The following is a 22,787-nucleotide window of genomic DNA, read 5'->3' on the forward strand; positions in this document are numbered from 1 at the left end:
AATTACAGATGTAAAGGTTTTGGGTTCATTTTTTATGTGAAGAGTATTTCTTCATACCATTTCCAGTTGTAAGACAACTCACCTATTGTTCTGCCCGACTCCTCTTAGATACCCATATGCGCAGCACATGCTATGGTGGGATCAAAAAGGGAATATGTGTCCGTCCTTTTCCTGGGGCAGTGACAAAATCTGAATGTTGCTGTGCCAATCTGGACTATGGGTTTGGAGAGCCTTGCCACCCATGCCCTGCCAAGAACTCAGGTAAAGTTGTGTTCTTCTTTTGATTACTGTGAAAAATATATATTGTCCATGAAAACAGGGAATAGTAGTAGTAGTGGTCAGTCTGCTAGTTTCAGCTGATAAGACAGCTACAACCATTTCTAGACCAGGATAACCTGATAATTTTCACCCATGCACTGATGATCCCTTGAGGTTGGTCTGGTAGCTGCAGCTGATACAAAATGTGGCGTCTCGGCTTCTCCCTGGAGCAGGATATTGGCAGCATGTTATGTTACCCTGCTGTTGGGACGCGGGTGGCGCTGTGGGTTAAACCACAGAGCCTAGGACTTGCCGATCAGAAGGTCAGCAGTTCGAATCCCCGCAACGGAGTGGGCTCCCATTGTTCGGTCCCTGCTCCTGCCAACCTAGCAGTTCAAAAGCACGTCAAAGTGCAAATAGATAAATAGGTATTGCTCTTTCCCACTTTACATCTGTATTGGAATTGTTTTAAAGATGTTTTCTTTGTTTTATCACTTGTCGGCTGCCCTGGGCTCCTTTGGGAGGAAGGGTGGGATATAAATTTAATAAATACATAAACGATAAAAAAAACCCTTACAGTACTTGCAAATGTTTTCGTTGCTGTTTTTTTGAAATCTTTTTTATTGGTTTTTATGAAAACAAGTTTAAAGTATTTATTTTAAAGAAAAAACCTTTAACATAGCAATTTATGAGGTTCCCTGGATCTTGTGACCCCCCCCCATCCGTTCCCTACATGGGTCCTTATAATAATCTTTCTAAAACTACATATCCGTACATTCTCCACAGTTTTCATTTCTCTAAATTGTCCATATCTTTTGTTTCTTCACAAGTGGTTTTTAAAGTCCAACTAACGTTTTTATCTGTTTGCAATGGTTTCCTAAGTAAGTTACGAATTTTCCCATTCTTTTTTAAAAGGATCTTTTTGGTTCCTGAGTCTTCCGATCAGTTTTGCCATTTTAGCATAGTCCAGCAAACTGGACTGGCTTGCCATTCTTCCCTAGTTGGGACTATTATTTCCTTCCACAGTGCTTGCTAATGTTAATTAATATCCAATTTGAATCGGCAGTAGTTGAGGTAACATAGTATTAAAACATAGTAATACTTAACCTATTTTTCTTACGTTTTTCTACCTTTTTTGTTTTCATATGAGAAGCTGAGTTCCGTGGTCTGTGTAGCAGTGGCGTGGGAATTACAGTGGATGGAAGAGGTAATGCTCCATAACATTTTACAGGTGTGACCTATAAAAAAGGGAAGGAAATGGAAATAAATAAATAAATCATGTGCATGAAATCAGATAAATGGACAAAAATATTTTGTTCCTCAACCTCCCACATGCTGTTGTTTTAGGTATGAGGCACCAAATTTTTTAAAAAGTGAACCAGACTCTGAGGAACGGCTAAGCTGTTTTCCCACTGGAACCAATGGCAAAATTCTCTCTTGCTGCAGCAGAAGCATGGAATGTATTTATACATCTTCTCTTGGCAGTAGCATATACATAGTATTTTAATAAAATGAAACAACTTTCATTCCTTAAAACTGTGCATATGCTCCAAGCAGTTCCCAAGCAGCTTCAGGCTGCAGTCCTATAATAAGGAGTTATTATTTGAAATATTTTAGCCCAGCACTAATCTCAAAGCAGGTTGCCATATTTAAAGCATACACACTGAGAAATAGTTGAGACCAGATAAAAATACTAATGGACACAAAAATACAGCAGCAGATTAATATTCCTTTATTGTCTGGGCAAAACAGACCAATGTCTGCTGATGTTTAATTCTGGTTTAATTTATGCAACTTCAGTATGGTTGGTTTCACTTTTTACTAAATGGTTTTGCTGTAAGAATACTGTGTATTGTTTGTCATTTAAAATATTAACCACCTACATTAATAACCTTAATTATTTTATTATTGCAGATATTAACGAATGTGCTTTAGATCCTGACATTTGCTCCAATGGGGTTTGCGAAAACCTGCGTGGCAGCTATCGGTGTAATTGTAACAGCGGATATGAATCGGATATTTCAGGAAGAAATTGTGTTGGTATGTTATCTGAACTGTATTCATACGATTTCTGCTGTGGCTGCCTATGATTCTGACAGCAGCAGGAATAGTGCTTGAAAGCTAAGTATTGTGGTCACTGCCTTTCCTGCACAATAGAGGGAGTGTTGGGTGCCTCAAACGAGAAAGAACCTTCCTGGTCTTCTGTTCTGCTAATTGAAGAGCTTTTTTATATCTTTCACTAGAGTTTTGTGTGGGAAAAGTGAAACCAAAGAAAGAATTGCCCTTTTTCTTGTGCAGGCTTTTGTGCAAAAGGAGCATGCTAGCTCTTAAACAGAGCTGGATGAACTCTTTCACTGTTGCTCAGTGGGTGCAATGGGACCACTTTCTAACAGGTGGGTCACTGTTGCTCAATAGGAGAGGAAGGGGAGAGAAGCAGAGAAGTTGGTACATTGCAAACATACAGTACTGGCAGAACTAAACTGGCAATTTGCACAGTGCATTTGCACACCAAACTCTGTACTACTTCACCCCTCTCCCTTCCAGTAAGCAAAACCAGCCTTCCTGCCAGGAAGGTCCTCTATACCAAGTGAGCTGCTTCTGCTGCTGCTTATAGAAGCCAGGGCTGTTTTCCAGCAGGAACTCACAGGAACTCAGTTCTGGCACCCCTCAGGTAGCACCATTGCCATTCTAAGAGAACAACAAGGGAGGTGTTCATGGTGAATTCCAGCACCTCTTTATTCTAGAAAAGTATCACTGATGGAAGCATTTGTGGAATAGCGCTAATGGTAATTTTCCTTCTGCTATTGTGAGTGGGAAGGGGCAACACCATTCGTGTCGTACATACTAATAGGTACGATCAACTTTTCCTTTCCAGACATTGATGAATGTCTAGTGAACAGATTGCTATGTGACAATGGCTTGTGTCGAAATACCCCTGGAAGCTACAGCTGTTCATGCCCAAAGGGGTATATATTCAGCAGTGAAACTGACACATGTGAAGGTAAGGTTTCTGCAGCGAAAAGTATGGATGTAGTCCTGAGTTCATAACTTCTTGTTGTTGTTGTTTAGTTGTGTCTGACTCTTCGTGACCCCATGGACCAGAGCACGCCAGGCACTCCTGTCTTCCACTGCCTCCCTCAGTTTGGTCAAACTCATGTTAGTAGCTTCAAGAACACTGTCCAAACATCTTGTCCTCTGTCATCCCCTTCTCCTTGTGCCCTCCATCTTTCCCAACATCAGGGTCTTTTCCAGGGAGTCTTCTCTTCTCATGAGGTGGCCAAAGTATTGGAGCCTCAGCCTCAGGATCTGTCCTTCCAGTGAGCACTCAAGGCTGATTTCCTTCAGAATGGATTGGTTTGATATTCTTGCAGTCCATAGTTCATAACTCTTTATCTCATAAAGCCAATTAAGAATTTAAAGAAAGTCATTGGTTATAAGCCTGAGTTACCACATTCTGTCGTCTTACCTAATGCAAGGTACCAAAGCTTCATTTCTTCCATTTTTTAGTTCCTGTTTTAAATTATTCTTAAGCTTGGAAACTGGTCAAATAGGCTATAACTATTTTTTTGTTAGTTATGAATTCATTTCCTGAATATGAATATCTTCCACATCTCATTAAGCTACATTAAGTTGCACTAGCACACAGCAGCCAAGCAGCCGATTGTTCTTAAGAGACACCTGCAGAGAATTCCTTTGGGCCAGAATCTATAGAATAGTTGCAATTTGCTGCATCTTCCCAAGTAGACTGAATGATTGGAGGTCTCATTGCTGCTGAATGAATACTAAACTTGGAATGGGCCCTTCGTTACCACTACTCCTGTGCATAATATTTTGATGATGAAAAGCTAGAATGGGCCACTAAGACAGCAGTTTCCCAGGCAGCATTGTTGCTAGGGCTGAACTTTAGTTAATGCCAACCAGGCCCCAAGTCATCACCTGGGTAAGCAAGCAGATGCCAAGGACTGTTTAGCTTTCATTGTCACTGTAGCATCCTGTGTTGCTTCTTATTTTTTAATTATAGTCAGGGGGTGCTCTGTTGAGCATATACATGAGTGTTTCCCAAACTTGGGTCTGCAGATGTTTTTGGACTACAATTCCCACCATCCCTAACCACTTGCTAGCTAGGGATGATTGTAGTCCCAAAACAGCTGGAGACCCAAGTTTGGGAACCACTGATGTACATGGTTATAGGTGGGCATTTATCCTAGGTAAATGTATTAAGCATCAGGACAGGAGGATAAAACTCTAATTTTATTCCTGTTGTGTTGGTTCCATGATTTAAAATGCAAAGCTGCACTTACTCAGAATATTTTTATTTATTCTTTAATCAACATTTTTTAGTTAGGTTTCTGCACCCTCCCAGTCTAACACAGGGGCTGTCCAACACATCACCCGAGGACTGCATGCAGCCCTTGGTAACATTTGATACCACTGCCCTCCCCGCAGCCCTCATGCTTCCTTTCTAAAGCTACGTAAGAAGGTGCTGGCCTTTGGAAAGGAGGCATGAACACTCTTGACAGAGTCCAGAGTCCTCTTGTTTCCTTTGCAAAGCCTAGTTAGTGCTTTCCCAGCTTTGGGAAGGTGGTAGCAGGGATCTGGGACCCTGCCAGAGCCTTGCGCCTCGCTTAGCTGGCTTTGGGAAGGCAGCAAAAGGGCGGGAGGGATATTACATTTTGGTTCCCCACCCCACCATATGACAAGGCAGTGTGTGGCCCGCGGGTTCCATGTTGAAGTACTCTTGCAGCCCACTTGGTATGAAAAGTTGGACCGCCCTGGTCTAACATATCATGCATGTAGAACTGGTTGCAAAGCATGCGGAGTGGGGAGGGCTGGGGAGAAAACAGAAATGCTACTTATGTGCCATTTAAAGAGCCCCCATTGTAGGTAAGGTCATTCAGTTCAGGGTCTAAAATTACTTGGCTACACCGCTGATCCAAAGGCCCATAGGATACAGAGGAGCTTCCTCTCCATGAAGAGAGAGGGAGACCCATGGGGTAGGGAAGAAAGTCCACCGTTGTAGGCTGCCTATTGCAGATGCAGAAAGCTTGACCACACATGATTCTTTGCTGTTGGTGCTCAGTGGTGACAGTGAAAAGGGTTGTTCCAGGAACTTGAATTTGCTCAATCCAGACCCTTCTATTCTCTACCCCCATGACTCCCACCTCCTGGATGGGGATAAAAGTATGCAAGCCCTTCAGCTGGCTTACTGATTTTTCTTCTATTGGGATAAGTGGGAGGGAAAGACTGGAAAATGACCAGGAAATATTACCCCCTCCCACCACCAAACATTCCTACCATCTGTTCTGCCATAAAGTAACTCAGCAAGGCTTTGAATTTTATCTGTCTTCCACCAGGGAGTCTCCCTTTCTTGCTCCCTTTCGATTTTTCTGTCCCTTAGCCTGGGTCAGCTTAGGCATAGATTAATACAGACCGCAGGTGGCGCTGTGGGTTAAAGCCTCAGCACCTAGGACTTGCCGATCGAAAGGTCGGCGGTTCGAATCCCTGCGGCGGGGTGCGCTCCCGCTGCTCGGTCCCAGCGCCTGCCAACCTAGCAGTTCGAAAGCACCTCCGGGTGCAAGTAGATAAATAGGGACCGCTTACCAGCGGGAAGGTAAACGGCGTTTCCGTGTGCGGCTCTGGCTCGCCAGATGCAGCTTTGTCATGCTGGCCACGTGACCCGGAAGTGTCTCCGGACAGCGCTGGCCCCTGGCCTCTTAAGTGAGATGGGCGCACAACCCCAGAGTCTGTCAAGACTGGCCCGTACGGGCAGGGGTACCTTTACCTTTACCTAATACAGACCGCATCCAGGATTTGATAACGTCTAAAAACGTATGTGTTCTTTTGAACATACAGTGTCTACTCATTTTAATCGCCACATAATTCTCTTGAATTTCCCTGGGCATTTGAGTAGCATTTCCATATTTATAAAGAATCAGGTGCATTCAGATATCAAACAATCAGCCACGACTTGCACTTGGATTGGCTATGGAATATTTTGTCTTGATTTCATAGTGAATTTAAATTGCCCCTTTTAGGAAACGACTTGCTTCTTGAACTAAACTCAGTTATCTCTCAGTTTAACTAAAGTAAATGCGCTCTACAGATGCTTAACTTCTGCCAGAGTCAATTCAGGTTTAGTTCCATGAACATTTACTAAATCGTCTGATGTAAGCCTTTTAATATCATGGTGAAGTTGTTTGAATTGTATCATAAGGATATAGTCATGTCTGTGAAAAGCACTTGCAACACAGACATTTCCCCTCCCCCAAGCACAATTAAGATGATTCAGCAGGGACTAGACTTGCAGTTCTGTTCAAATGTTATTCTTCGACCCTGAGCTTCCATAATTTTTGAAAACAGACTACAATTCTAAAACCATTTACTTTGAAGAAGCCTGATCAAAGCACAATAGGGTTACTTGGAACTCAATGACAGCTTAAGTCTGTAATCCTTATACACACTTTACCTGGAAACAAGCCCTATTGAAAATACTGAGACTTACTTCTGAGTAAATACGCTGCATGTTTTTATAGGCGCTCAAATGGTCGTGAGTGTGTTTTATGTCCTAGTATCATGGAGAGTTTTATTGTAGGCTGAAGGTTGAAATAATACAAGAGGGAGATGCTAACTGGATCTGTTCATCTTGATATTTATCTTCAAAGCACAGCTCTGGCTATAAACGTGTTCACACAGTTGAACATGAATCCAGAACACAAACAACAAAGTATAAATCACTGTAATGTAATCACAAGGGACATTTCCAACTTTGGCTTTGACTCTGAAGAAATGACTTAAGCAAACTAAATATGTTACTTTTACAAAAGGTCAACTCACAATATAGCTGGGCTACGTTTTTCAGTATTAAGAGTATAAAGAATAGATGAACTCAAAAACTTATTAATGTTGAAGGATGTCATTTTAAATTTTCTTTCAAATAATGTCACAACAAAGAAATGCCCATTTTTTTTTTTTAGTTTTTATTTTTAAACATAGATGAGGATCTTGGGAAGTTAGCTTTGTGTCTTAGTTGCACTGTGAAAATGTGGATTTGGAATGCTTCCAACCAGTGTTTCCTCTGATTAAGTAATGCAGTCTGGACCTATCCTGGGAATTTTGGGGTCTCCCCTGTGAACAAGTACCCGAAATATCTAGATATACAAGTATCCCAGATGTCCCCCCCTCATTATATATGTATATTTATATATATATTGGCCAATAATCAGTAGAGTATCCCAGATGTTCTAACCCAGCCTCTTCTCAGGCAATGAACTGTTGTTAGCACTCTGGTCTGGAGAATCTAAAAAGGGGTGCAAAGGAGTATTTCTGGAGAAATACAGATTTGGGATGGGAATGGGAGAACAGAGTAGCATATCGTATTCAAAGGAAGTATAAGTGGATTTTTTTATATATCTAATCTGTGTATTTATTATTTCCTACTAGGGTATATTTATCCAGTATTTAACTAGCTCTTGTGTTTAATTTTTCACTTATTTTTTAATTTTAGGTTTAGTGGGTTGGATTTAGTTCTTAGTCCCTCCTTGAGAAAGTAATTAAGTACTAAAATGTATTCCATTCCTGAACCATAACATGAACTCTCTGTTTGGAATAGTACCGTATGATATAAAACTCATATCAAAAAAGATTTAGGTGAACTGCGAATACATTTATACACACAAAACTATTCTTTAGAGAATTACCGTCCTGAAAAAAAATACTTTTTCGTTATAAAAAAAGTAGAGTTCAAGCTAATTTTCCTTTTTTTAAAATTAAAAAAAAGATTGATATTGTTAGGTTGGGTTGCACACCTACATACGGACCTACTTAAAAGCAGCACATGGAAAACCTGAGGTTGAGCGATGGGAAGGCGCAGGTGAAGTTTAGGAAATGGGAGATACTATTTTGTATATTATAGTTGCAGCATTACTTTTTAGGAAGTTTCCAGGTCTGTGGAGTCACAGACAGCATTGTAATGTTTAGTTTCTGACAGTATTTTCTTAATTTTCCCAAAGCCTCATGGAGCCATAAAATGACAGAAACAATACAGCCTTTGTTGGGCCGCAGTATATTGTGGCAGGGAGTGGATTGCTTTCCATTAAATGGGCTTTGATTTCTCACAAGACAATTATAATTTATTCTGGAAAACAGTTTCAGTCCCAAGTTCTTGGAAGTTTGTAGCTTTCTGCGAAGCAGCCAGTTAATTAGCACTTCCCAAAGTATGCAAGCTGTCCTCTGCCCTACATTCTCTGCATTATAGAAATTTAGTTTAACGCTTAAACAAAAAAACGTGAACAAATTTTCCAGACATTCTGGCATAACATGGTTCATGGCAGGGTTTATACATCATAATATTTTCCAAAAACACATGGCGAATCTAACAGTGTCTTTTCCTTCTGGATTATAGATATAAATGAATGTGAAAGCAGTCCTTGTGTCAACGGTGCCTGCAAGAACAATCTTGGTTCTTTCATCTGTGAGTGTTCATCTGGCAGCAAACTAGACTCTACGGGTTTCATCTGTATTGGTGAGTCTGTTGGTTTGTTTTGCTGTTTAAACAAAAGCACGAATTCCGTTGGCTATTGTGCTGAGTTAAATTCAGTTGACTACATTCCTTAGAGGAAGAATGGTATCTGGAAATATCCAACTTGTAACACAGCAAGGTATTGCTCCCTAGAAAGAATTTATCAAAATAGATCAAGATTCTCATTTTCTCCATGAGAGTTGTATCAAACAAAGTTTCAAGAATAATATTTTATGTGCTGGACTTGAAATACTGGACTTATGAAATACTGAATATGGTGAGAAAAGATTTTTTCTGGCTCTAACTTTCAAGAGAGATCCACTTCACTGTTGAGACATTTTGTAGGCCATAGATGGGAAACGTTAGCCTTCCAAATGTTGCTGGACTAGAACTCATTCCTGATGACAGGCCATGCTGGTCCATGGGAGTTAGAGTACAACTGCACATGAAGGTCCACAGGTTCCCACTCTGTTCCAGACATTTTGGGAACTTGCACCTTTGTGTCTACGTTAATATTTCTAATAAGGCTCAAAGAATGATTTTTCGTAGTGGTATGTACAATCCAACCTGTCTGCTGACCAGTGGGACTTAACATAACATCTTAGGTCTAATGCCTTCATGTGATGGTGGTGGGATCCAACAGATCGAGGACCAGCTCAGCGCCTCCCCACCCCAGGAATGTACTGTTTCAGGGATTTCTGCTGTCTGCCAGCAGGCAACACTTGCAGACTCCTGCTCAAACTGGGAGCTTCATGCTAGTGGAATGACACTGGCATCTAGTGGAATGACACTGCCCCTAATACCTGTATCTCAGTGGTATAAACTCAGTTTATAAACGGGGTTCTGTTTTTCACTGTTGCTAAGTGAAAGTTACAGATCATTATTATTTTACAATGCGAGCCTTTTCATGAATATTCAGAGGTAAGTTCCATTGTATGTAAATGTGTATGGGCCTGCAAGGAGAAGAGTCAACAAGCCCTCCCCTGACATGCAAGCTTTTTGTAAAAAAACAAACCCAACCCCCCCAAACCTCTAAGACCCAAAATAAGAACAAATACACAAAGGTGTGTAGTTTGTCTCTGCAATGTTGGCAGTCTTTACCATTGATGAACGCGGGTGGCGCTGTGGTCTAAACCACTGAGCCTCTTGGGCTTGCCGATCAGGAGGTCGGTGGTTCAAATTCCCTCAATGGGGTGAGCTTCAGTTGCTCTGTCCTAGCTTCTGCCAACCTAGCAGTTCGAAAGCACACCCAAAAGTGCAAGTAGATAAATAGGTACCACTCCGGTGGGCATTTCTGTGCGCTGCTCTGGTTTCACCAGAAGCAGCTTAGTCATGCTGGCCACATGACCCAGAAAAACTGTCTGCGGACAAACGCTGGCTCCCTCGTCCTGTAAAGCATGATGAGCGCCGCAACCCCAGAGTCGTCTGCGACTGGACTTAATTGTCGGGGTCCTTTACCTTTACCTTTTTACCACTGATGAGCTGGCAACTGGAGCACAAACTACTGCAAGCATCCCAATGATCAGGCTGGCTGTAGCCATTTTCACTTTTAACACTGATGACACAGGTGGATCATGAATATCCTGTTTTGTTTTGATTCACTGCAGACAGTCTGAAAGGAACATGTTGGCTGAACATTCAAGACAATCGTTGTGAAGTGAACATCAATGGAGCCACTCTAAAATCAGAATGCTGTGCTACTTTGGGAGCTGCTTGGGGTAGCCCTTGTGAGCGCTGCGAATTAGGTAGGATTTTTACTTTGGAATGTTCTCTAGCTACTTGGCAGAAATATGTGAGTTGTTTCAGTGGTGGAACATTGCTTTAAAAGTGGCTGACTGTATGCATCCTTTAAGTAAAGTCTGCTTATTAAACTCATTTATGGTGTTACCAAATATATTTAATTGGTCTGGATTCAGACTTCCCAGGAATGGAACTCTCCTAGTGGAATGCTTCTGCTGGAGGGAGAGGAGGTGGTTTTTCTATATTTCCCCTATGTAGCCACCCATGCCCCCTGAAAATCTACTCCAGATGTTTGCAAGGGAGGCAGGGTTCCAGAAAAGCATGGGAGGTGGCAGTGTAGGTTATTATTATTATTATTGAAGGCCCTCCTTCAGTCATACAGGGCCAGGGCTGTTTAGGGCTTTAAAGGTCAACACCAACACTTTGAATTTTGCTCAGAAACGTACAAGGTTGAAGGCAGAAGGAGAAATTGGTGAAAACCTTCTCCCTCTTCTTCCAGCAGGATTAGAATCCCTTCCATGTGTGGAAGGGGAAATCTGGGTACAGCCCATAATATATTCTCTGTGTAATGTAATGTATGTATGTTTGTAAGTATTGTTAAATAAAAGAAAGTGTTCACTGGTTAAGAATTCTGAACTGTCAGTCACAAACAGATGTTAACATCTCATGTCACATTGTATGCAAACCAGGAATTTTTGCAGTGATTCATTTCCTAATTATGTGATTTAAAAAACTATTATATTACATCATCTTCCAGTATTTAAAGAAAGTAGCAGCATACTGAAGCAGGGCAAACAGAGTGCATTCACTCATTTAAATCCCATTCTACTGTCAGTTCAAGTAAAGCTCATTTCTGCTTAGACATCCTGGATAATAGGAAGAATGTTATGTCTTTGGTATATCAGGAAGAGGGGTTAAGGCACTGAAATTCAAACAGCCAAAAACTTTAAGGCTCAGGTCTTCTCATCTTTTTGCACAGGTGTGCATGATGAGTTCCATGTCGAACAGATGCTATTTTCTTTTGGCTTTGAAACAGCTGTAAGAGGGTGGAAGGATATACCTAGATGCAGACTCCTCCCCCCTGGCTCATCTGAGTAGGGTTTGAACTACAGTTGTCATTTACTTTGACCATTGGCTGTGTTGGCTGGAGCATGATGGGTGTTGGGAGCCAGTCACATCTGGAGGGCCACAGGTTTCCCATCCCTAATATAGTTTGTTTATATTTCACTGCTTAAACTTACTCATGGGCTAAAATGGTTGAATTTTATCAAATCTGTTAACAAATATAGCTGTTGGTCCCCTTCACGGCAACTTGGCCTCATTGACCTAGCATGTTCTGAAATAAATCTTTGCTTCACTGCAGACACAGCATGTCCCAGAGGATTTGCAAGAGTCAAAGGTGTTTCTTGTGAAGGTACAGTTATTCTTTGTTGTTCTTTTTCACAAATGTAATTATTGAACCTGTTTATTCTTAACAACAACAACAACGCCTATTGAAGTCAAGGAACCATGACTCCAAGCTGCTCCATATCCCTTATCCTTTCTCATTTTTGTGCATTATTTTTTAAAAAATACAATTTCTAAACAACCACTGAGTCAGTGAAAAGGCTGAGGGGGTTGAAGAATGTGATAAATGGGGCGCGGGACAGTTCCTTGATCCCATTCAGCATGCCAATTCTTATATTCTCATATTCTTATATTTCCTTAATTGGAGCAAAGTGATAGTATTAAATAGAGACATTGGATTCTTATCTCATTATACATGATAAAGCTATTTTTAGCCATCTCACCCCTTGCTTTTTCCTTTTTTGCAGTCATAACAGGTTTACCACACCTATCAGCCAATCACCCATTCCTACCACTCTTCTGAGTAATACCCCTCCCCACCCTCTCACTATATATAAGGGTCTGGTGACTTCTGTTTCAGTGTATCTGAAGAAGTGTGCATGCACACGAAAGCTCATAGCAATAACTCACTTAGTTGGTCTCTAAGGTGCTACTGGAAGGAATTTTTTTATTATTTTATTTTATTTAGTCTCAATAAAATCAGGATAAATTGTAGTTTCCTATTCATACTTTATGCTAGATGTAAATGAGTGTGAAGTTTTCCCTGGAGTGTGCCCCAATGGACGGTGTGTCAACAGCAGAGGATCTTTTCATTGCGAGTGTCCTGATGGTCTGACATTGGATGGAACAGGCAGAATGTGTTTAGGTGAGCAACCATAAAACCTTCACTTCATGGTTGATTTAGGGTCAGTTCACACATTAGCGTCCACATGCCCTGAATCCTTTTGTGCTCCTAGTGACCTCCAGTTGTAATAGCCATTTCATTTCACTTTTAATTTGCATACCACTTCTCTATATTGCCTTGATACACAAGGCAGTTTACAAGCTGAAGAAACAGCAAAATAGCAAAGACCACATACCTAATAACAATTTGATCCAATACAAAAAGTCATAACAAAATAGAACTTTAAGATAGATAACTTATATCAAAGAAAGCAATGTTCAACAATGCATTAGAACATAATAGTAAACAGTAAAATTAAATATCAGCAAATAATAATTAAACAGCTTACACATAACAATTACAATAAAGAACTACTAAGCTATTATCAGTAAAAAGAATGACAAGTCACAATGCATAAAATACCACAATGACAAGTGACATCCAGATTACTTGTTTATTGAGCATTCGCCCTGATTTGTTTGACATGTAAAAGCAAGTGTTATCCCACATTTTCCAGTGCATTTCCCCCATCACTCTCCTTATCTCAAAAAGTCCAATCTTTTGCAAGACTTGCCACTCCACCAGGATTGCAAGACCTGAATTTGCCGTTACGTGATTGAACCCTACCTGAAAATTGCGGAAGTCTGAAAGTCCCCCTAGGCTCTGAAACCCTTGGGTGTGAATCTAATAGAATTCAGCAATGCTTACTTCTGCATGAACATTTATAGGATTCTACTGTCAATCTTTTTAGTTAGAAATACCCAGAGAAAAAGATCATGCCATGACATGTGTCCATTAGATTAAAATACTCTTAACTTTTCATATTACAAGTGTGTAAGATCTGAAGGCTATACTTGGAAGGCCTTTTTATGTGCTTGGTGTGCTGTGTTGTTTTTTTGGGTGTTTTTTTAAAGTTTTTACTGGTTTATTTGCAATTGTACTTTCCATCTACTTCTAGGAATTTCACATTCGTTATGTACTTGTTAGATGCCAGTACTTTATGAAATAGCTGTAGACATATTGAATCCATTTTAAAACACTATAGCCAAAAGAGAATGAAAATTAGGAACGAAGCTCTGCCATCACCCAAACCAACCCAGCATACAATTCAGGAATTTCTCACTCTTAAGAAAACAGCAGGGTAAAAACGCACTCAAGAAAGATAATAGCAATTTCAAAAAATGAGCTCAATTTCTGGGCAAGTTATTAGGGGAAAATGCCTAAAGGCATTGGCTTGCCCAGTAGGGCAGAGGACTGGCAGTGTACTTGCTACCATAAGTCCAGTTTTTCTTCATTAGCAGGACATTGTTCATCTTTCTGGGTGAAAATTTACTGCGCAATCCAAACCGCAGCAACCACTGCATCTGCAGTGCTGTGATACACATCGGCTGGTGGGGAAGGGGGAAAGAGAAGGCAGCTTGATGTGCCAGCCTGGAGCTGGAAAAGTTTTCGAACCCAAATCTGGCCAGATGCCATATTGTGACAGCAGAAGTGCTGCCTTAAAGTCCAGTGGATCACAGGCGAACTCAGCGAACACCCCACTTAGGGGCTTACTGCTGCCCGCTGCCTGCAGGGAACTCACTGGCAGTAGTTCTACCCTTCCACACATTTGATGGGCAGAAGTGAAAGCTCTGGACCAGGGAGCAGCTCCACATCTCCTCCCCATCGTGGTAAGAATTCCCCTCTACACTACCTTGTTCGTTCCTCAGGTGAGGAACAGCCACCTTTTGAATAAACCACAGAACCAAGGAAACTATTTTCAAGTCCAGCATCCAGATTTGGGGACCCGGCATTTATTATGGCTATTGCAGTAGGACAGAGCTCACTCAACGTGCCAGTTGAGAAGGTCTGCCCCGACACACTTCAGAACAAAAAGCTTGTGTAGTAGTTCAAACACAGCAAACAATGGTCAAATGGCCAAGCGGCATATCGAGGCATCACTCCAAGGTGTTGTGGGGGTGAAGATATCAACATGGAGCCATGTGTGCTTTACTGACATATGTGAAAATAACTCTGTGTTTGCTGTGTTAGATGCCAGTACAGTGGTACCTTGGTTTGCATACGTCTTGGTTTGCATACGTTTTGGATTACAAACACGTCAAACCCCGAAGTGCGTGTCCCAGTTTGCAAACTATTTTTGGATTCCAACCCTTTTTTTTCATTATGAACAATTGTTTTTTGAGGCCCCATTGGCGAAAGCGCGCCTTGGGTTACAACCTGTTTTGGTTTACAAACGGACCTCCGGAACTGATTATGGTTGTAAACCAAGGTAATACTGTACTATTTATGTATCTTTTCTTAGCAGCTTCATTATTTATTTATTTATTAAAAATAAACACACACACACAAACCAGCAGAAAGAACTGCACGCTATATCAGGAAGAGGCAGTGCTATCATAATACAGATTGAGATCAAGAAAGAGCCACCCTCTTCATACTGGTGTCACTGCATTTTAGCTGGAAAAGTGTTGGGTGGGGCAGGGCAAGGCAGTGGCAAGTTTGGGGCTGTGGAGCCAATCTGATGTTCCTACTCCAGCCGTGTCCACACAGCCCCAACTTTGCCACCACCCGTCCCTGCCCCAGCCACATCCAACTAAGGTGCAGTGATGCCAGTATGGGGCAGGTAGCTTCATGATTCTCCACCACTGTACCAGCCACTACTCCTTGATTACTTCTTGTATTTTCCTCATATTAAAGACGTAAATTGAAAGAGCCCAAATCAAGAAGGATTTCCAGCGCTTAAACCTCACTGTTTAAACACCTCCGAATATCTTGTTCCTGATAATATTAAATTGTTGATCCTCATATAACAATCCCATTTCAAAAAAACATTGCTCTTATTTACCGTATTTTCTGCACCATAACACTCACTTTTTTCCTCCTAGAAAGTAAGGGGAAATGTCTGTGTGTGTTATGGAGGGAATGCCTACGGGTGGCATGCCTACGGATTTTCCTCCTCTAAAAACTACGTGCGTGTTATGGTCGGGTGCGTGTTACAGAGCGAAAAATACGGTAGTTTCAGATGATCACAATCTGATTTCTATGTTTCAGTAATAATAATAATAATAATAATAATAATAATAATAATAATAATAATTTATTCATACCCCGGCCAACTGGCTGGGTTCTCCCAGCAACTCTGGGTGACTCCCAACAAGAACATTAAAAACACGATAAAAGATCAGACATTAAAAACTTCCCTAAGCAGGGCTCCATAGACCAGAGATCCATGTTGCTGGTCCCATATTTGCCCAAGCCAGAATTTGGAGCGCTCATGATAAGCCACGTACTTTGTGGTGTGAAAGTTTTAGGATGGGCTCCAGAACTTCAACATCTGGCATTGTTTTCAATCTCTTTTGTAGATATCCGAATGGAGCAGTGCTATCTGAAGTGGGATGAAGATGAATGTGTTCAACTTGTCCCTGGAAAGTTCCGGATGGATACCTGCTGCTGTGCTGTAGGTGCCGCTTGGGGATTGGACTGCGAGGAATGTCCCAAGCCTGGGACAAAAGAGTATGAAATATTGTGTCCCAGAGGACCAGGCTTCTCCAACCGAGGAGATATTTTAACAGGCAGGCCTTTTTATAAAGGTAAAATAGCATTTGTGGTGGAATTCCATCAAGGGCCATATCATTTGTACATTTTACTTTTCTCCCAACATGTAATATGTTTTCTGTATAATTTTATGCATGTAAGCATATATAATTTACAATTTCTTCGCTTGGATTTATAGCCCACCTAATACAGTCATACCTTGGTTCTTGAATGGCTTAGTTGACGAACAAATCGGCCCCAAATGCCGAAAACCTGTAAGTAAATGTTCCAGTTTTAAAACGTTTTTCGGAAGCCGAACATCCAACATGGCTTCCGCTTGAGTGCAGGAAGCTCCTGCAGCCAATCGGAAGCCACGCCTTGGTTTCCGAATGGTTTCAGGAGTTGAATGGACTTCCGGAATGGATTAAGTTCGAGAACCAAGGTTCCACTGTATAGGTCTGCAGTCCAGTAGATGACATGCCATAAACATGAGGGACTGCCCTTGAGCCATAGGGCTCAAGACTCAAGAGAGCCCTGTTTCTTCCCCTTCCTTGTGGCATATGTATGCAGGCTCTACCCAGGGTATTACAGGGAATGAGAGTGGCATGTTGTTGAGAGCCAGTGTGGTGTTGAGAGCCAGTGTGGCGTAGTGGTTAAGAGTGGTAGACTCGTAATCTGGTGAACCAGGTTTGCGTCTCCGCTCCTCCACATGCAGCTGCTGGGTGACCTTGGGCTAGTCACACTTCTTGAAGTCTCTCAGCCTCACCTCACAGAGTGTTTGTTGTGGGGGAGGAAGGGAAAGGAGAATGTTAGCCACTTTGAGACTCCTTCGGGTAGTGATCAAGCGGGATATCAAATCCAAACTACTACTACTCTTCTTCTTCTTCTTCTTCTTCTTCTTCTTCTTCTTCTTCTTCTTCTTCTTCTTCTTCCCATGTCCCTACCCAGCCCTCCCACTCTGATGCAAGCTATTCAAGCAGCCAGACGTTGCATAGCACAGATGATACGTATAGCAGCCTCTCAACTTTCTACTAAGAAAAACAGCTGTAGAGGACTATTGAGTTTGAGTGAAGCAATGAGGAGGCGTACTGCTTACTCTGCTTTCCCCTCTGGCTATTTTTCTATTTGAAAACCCATGTCTTTCACCAACTATGGAAAGCTAGCTTGGAGAAGAGAGTTAGAGTAGGAAAGCGGCTGGAGGAGAAAAAGCTTAATCAGCCCCTCTCCACCTCGTTCTTCCACGATGTCACAGGCTTGTGACAGGTGTCAGGAGAAGACTATCTAGAGATCTGCCAAGCAATACCTAGTTTTGCCATTATACAAGTCAAAGCAGGGTATAGAAGGGCTATTCTGACTCCACTGTGGCTGTAATTATGAAGCCCTTACTCTACAGTGGCTCTGGGTCTTCAGCACTATCTGAACAATAGAGTGGGCCTTAAAAATAGATAATTTGGCAAGACAAAATATTCCTTTGCCCATTATTATTCGATCTGCACAATCCCTCTCTTATGAATGAATTAATATTCCTCTTCTAATGACCTCCACACACTTGCTTGGTAATTTGACCAACTAATTACCTGTTTTGAAACTAAATCTTTATTCACTTTCTCTCTCCTATTGACTCTATCAGCCACAGAGAACCATACCATCTGATTTAAAATGTTAATTGTTTGTAAATTCTAACATATATTTGAGAAGATTGTTTGCAGAAATGGAACACCTGGTGCATTTACTAAAAAAGATTCCGCTGTTCTAGTTCGCTTTGATAAAACAGTACATTTTGAGTTGTCACTGTTTGCTCGATAAGTGAGCTCTTGAATTGCATAGAATATGTGAACTCATTTTATCTATTTTCCTCTTGCAGATATAAATGAGTGCAAAGTCTTCCCTGGCATGTGCACAAATGGCAAATGCAGAAACACAATTGGAAGCTTCAAATGTAGATGTAACAGTGGATTTGCTTTAGACATGGAAGAAAGAAATTGTACAGGTGAGTTTGAGATAGGACTCCTTAGAGAAACACTGGCACATGCAAAGGGAGGTTTGAGCTGTCCACTCATCCCTTCCTGGAATGTGGCTTGCATGGCATTCAAGTTTGCATCCTGTAGCAACTTTCCATTAATCTGGGTGGTTGAGGGCTCCTCAACACAACCAAAGCCTGCAAAGACCTTGCAAGAAGTATACAGTGGTACCTTGGTTTAAGAACAGCTTAGTTTATGAACAACTTGGATTAAGAACGCTGCAAACCCAGAAGTAGGTGTTTTGGTTTGCGAACTTTGCCTTGGAAGCAGAACATGTTTTGCTTCCTGTTGAGTGTGTTCCATTTCTAAATTGAGTCCCCCGCTGCTATGGGAAAGCACGCCTTGGTTTAAGAACACTTTGGTTTAAGAACGGACTTCCGGAACGGATTAAGTTCATAAACCAAGGTACTCCTGTAGTTTTAAAAAGTGTGAAGTAATGAAATTAACTCCTCAGATTTTTCAGAAGTTGCAGAGCAGAGCAGGAGCATAACAATGTGGAACTGCCCTCTCTTCTTCTTCTTCTTTTTTTTAAAGTTAAAAGAAGCCACAAGGGGCTGTAAGTTTGAGTGGAATAATAACAGGAAGTGCACTTGCTCAACTCTTCATAGATACCTCCCCCCCCAAAAAAAATGCTCCCTACTGCTTTTTTACATGGGAGGGGAGGGGTTCAGTGTTTGTGATTTTCAGCAGAAAAATGTCCAAAGGAAGAAGTTTAAGTAGTGTCTTTCCCCCTGTTCCACCATTAGCCTTGGCTTCTTTTCATTTAAAACTCTGGAAACCATTTCTGCCATGGTCTTCCCAGAGAACAGCAGTCGGCAGTATAGGTATCAGGCACTTGCCAAGGGTAACACCCTTGTAAGGAGCACAGGGCCAATCCCTGAAGTATTCTGGCTCCTCCTCTGTGTTGCTCATTGTTCATCTGCCCTCTCCAAGAGAGCCAGCAAGGAGAAGGAATGGTAGGCTCCTTCTTCCAGCCCTTTCTCTCCGTTTAGGGAAGTTTTTAATGTTTGATGTTTTATCACATTATTATTATTGTTATTCTGTTGGGAGCCACCCAGAGTGGCTGGGGAAACCCAGCCAGATGGGCGGGGTATAATTATAATTATTATTATTATTAAATGCTACTGATAGAGCCCAGAGGGAAAGGCATATGAAGAGCAGTAACCGCAGTAAAAAAGAGGAGGTGGATAAACTTAGCGTTGGAAGGCTTTATCTGCCATTCCTTTCCTCAGGGACTTTCATGAGACCACTGCTTGCCCTTGCATTTATTTATACAGACTTTGAAATACTTCCAACTAATGTTCAAAACTATCAAGCCCCCAGTTTCAGTGCAAGATAGCTTTTGTTTCAGCCTCTAGAACACCTCAGTCCGAGAATGCTGGGACCAACCTGTCCAAACAGCCATTGACTGTGCCATATTTCAAAGCTCAAGACTTGAACTTCTGAAGATTGAACAAGGATTTCCCAGCCATTCCCCTGTTATTATCCCGGATTTACTAAATTTGCAATGCATCTTTCATCTTTTTATAATGCTATGCAGAGATAACAGTTTGGGCAAGAAATCTGGTGACAGTTGGGTTCTTGGAATGATTGCTTAAAATAACAGTATCTACTGTTACCACCAATGGTGTTCCAGGTGTTTTACATCCAGTATCTTCAAAACTTGGTCTTAATAATAATTATTATTATTATTATTATTATTATTATTATTATTTATTATTATTTATACCCCACCCATCTGGCTGAGTTTCCCCAGCCACTCTGGGTGGCTTCCAATCAAGTGTTAAAAACAATACAGCACACCGGGGAACATTCTAACAGGTGCAGTTTATCGAAATTGCTGTATTAGCAGGATGACTCCCAAACGGATCCCAAGCTGTCCAAATAAATTAGTATCTAGCATTGTCCTATAAGCAAAAGCCATTCTTTTCACACCAGAGCAAATCTGAGGTTGGGGTTTTGCCTGAGACTTTCTACAACTGTGATGAATGGATGCGCGCACAGTGGGTGGTTGCACATTAACAGTGAAAAGAAGTTTGTTCTGGAACTGCGGAAGTCAAATGTGCTGGGGTAATATAAAATGTGGGTGGTAAGGCATGTGAATCAAGGCCTTTCTAGATGTTAATGTTGCTATAGCTGGTGATTTCCTTGTTTTTCTAATGATTGCATTGATAGGAAATGCACTTGCTCGGCTTAGGTCTTAAGTCTAAAGCAGTTCTGAGAGTTGGGAAGGAAAATATTACCCGGAGATTGTATCCCTCACAAATGTCAAGAGAGCTTTCTTTACCTCTAGAGCAGCACCACCTGCAGGGTCAGTCTTCTAATTGAGGGGAAATCTCCCAGCCATCCCAAACTAGTTCTGCTTCATGGGCAGGAAACACTGTTTTTATAAAGCTCTCAAAGTTCTTCAGCGGACTTTTAAACTATTTTTATTTTTTCCTGCCATTCTTTCTAGCATATCCCTTCCACATCGTTTCCTTTATAATCTCTAGTAAAGGGGCTGAAGGGGGATGCGGGTGGCGCTGTGGATTAAACCACAGAGCCTAGGACTTGCTGATCAGAAGGTCGGCAGTTCAAATCCCCGCGATGGGGTGAGCTCCCGTTGCTCGGTCCCTGCTTCTGCCAACCTAGCAATTCGAAAGCACATCAAAGTGCAAGTAGATAAATAGGTGCCGCTCCGGCGGGAAGGTAAACAGCGTTTCCGTGTGCTGCTCTGGTTTGCCAGAAGCAGCTTAGTCATGCTGGCCACATGACCCGGAAGCTGTACACCGGCTCCCTCGGCCAATAAAGCGAGATGAGCGCCACAACTCCAGAGTCAGTCACGACTGGACCTCATAGTCAGGGGTCCCTTTACCTTTACCTTTAAAGAGGCTGAAGCTGAACTTATACAGAAAGGGAAGAAGCATTGAAGGCTAATCTCTGTGAGACCTTCTGCCAATGCAAGACCTTAAAAATCTCAAAGGCTCCCGACTGCTTGCCCTTTTTACCAGACTTGGACACTACACCTGAGAATTTTGTCTCACCTCTTCAGCCAGTTTGGGGAGCACCTGTCACCCCACAGATTGCATGGGCTTCCCTGGCTTGGGAGCTGGTGAGCTTGGGTCAATTTCCGTGTCAATTATTCTGCCCCCCCCCCCTCGCATCTGGAAAGAACAGGAAATAGAAGCAACAGACTTCCCTCTGTAAGAGATGACTTGCTGGTCACCATTGACTCCTGTTCCTACCCAGCCCATTGCTCTGGAAGTATATGGCAACGTGGAAGAGACAATACCCAGTATGCAGATAAGGTGAACTCTCCCTATTTACACTTTCTGTGGCTCAAATCAGCAGTTCCAGGATGTGATCTAAGCATGGAGCTGAATGGAAGAGTACTCAGAATAATTAGAGTAGATGGATCTCATCCATGCCTGCGGAGAGTCTAGTTGGACATCCATTTGTGAAGCTTAAGCTATTGCTTTCCGCTCAGGAGGCAGTGCCCTGAGATCACAGCATGCCAACTTTATGAAGAAGTGTTCAAAGAATCGTACTAGAGGAGGGAGGGTTTCCATGGGAAGTTGTACAAATAGTTGTACAAATTGCTCGTCACAACCACTTCAATTATTTCCCAACCGCTTCAATTATCAAATTCCGTTTTCAGATATCATGATCTTTCTTCCTACTGTATTTAGGATTCCTGACACTTTGATATTTCAGATTTTAAATATCTCCAGTATTCTTTGCAAATTATTAAATGAAAAAATGGATTTAAAAATGGATTGTCTTTTTTTTTTTAAATTATCCTGAAACTAGACATTGATGAGTGCCATATCTCACCTGACCTCTGTGGAAGTGGCACCTGTGTCAACACTCCAGGCAGCTTTGAATGCGAATGCTTTGAAGGCTATGAAAGTGGATTTATGATGATGAAGAACTGCATGGGTAAGTAAATGATGAAGGTTTTAGTACACATACTACATACACATTTCAAAGCTTGTGTAAGACAGGGTCATAGCTATATGACCATTTTCATACCACCTGATTGTGCTTACAGCCAACAATTATGTATATGAAGTATTATAAATATCCTGTCCCTTTATGGGCACAAGGTAACCTTTAGTGCCTGAACACGTAAACTAGACATAACATTGTGTACTTGTTTTTGGATTAGTAGTGGTTAAATGATCTGAAAGTTGTGCAAATGACAGTATATAAAACAAAAATTTCCCCTTCATCACAGTTGTTGCAACAACAGTAGTTCCTTTGTTTTGCTGCCTACGACCATTTGCTAAAACGAGTCTTTCATAATAAAAGAGGAAAGAAAACTTTCTTTGAATATTTGATAGCAATATATGTAAGAAATTTCAAATAAAAGAATTCTGCATGATCTAGGTTTTCAAATTGCATGAATTTCTTTAACCTAATTATGAATTTGGGAGTCCCTCAGGTGAATAAATCATCCAATTTCCTGTATTCTATACAATTTTATGTTTTATTTATTATGAAATCT

General features: G+C 41.5%; 1 protein-coding gene across 1 annotated transcript in view; it reads left to right on the plus strand.

Moving 5' to 3' along the window:
• Positions 1–22,787, plus strand: part of FBN2 (fibrillin 2) — a 141,422-nt gene that overhangs the window by 69,956 nt on the left and 48,679 nt on the right. Inside the window, exons 16-26 of the mRNA XM_083702173.1 lie at positions 109–261; positions 1,412–1,465; positions 2,173–2,298; positions 3,134–3,259; positions 8,660–8,779; positions 10,384–10,521; positions 11,880–11,930; positions 12,603–12,728; positions 16,109–16,336; positions 18,145–18,270; positions 22,091–22,219. Coding sequence (XP_083558299.1) covers positions 109–261; positions 1,412–1,465; positions 2,173–2,298; positions 3,134–3,259; positions 8,660–8,779; positions 10,384–10,521; positions 11,880–11,930; positions 12,603–12,728; positions 16,109–16,336; positions 18,145–18,270; positions 22,091–22,219 — 1,377 coding nt within the window. The remainder of the gene's footprint in view (positions 1–108; positions 262–1,411; positions 1,466–2,172; positions 2,299–3,133; positions 3,260–8,659; positions 8,780–10,383; positions 10,522–11,879; positions 11,931–12,602; positions 12,729–16,108; positions 16,337–18,144; positions 18,271–22,090; positions 22,220–22,787) is intronic.

This window comes from Podarcis gaigeae, assembly GCF_964106915.1.
Source record: "Podarcis gaigeae genome assembly, chromosome: 11".
NCBI classification, from domain to species: Eukaryota; Metazoa; Chordata; class Lepidosauria; order Squamata; family Lacertidae; genus Podarcis; species Podarcis gaigeae.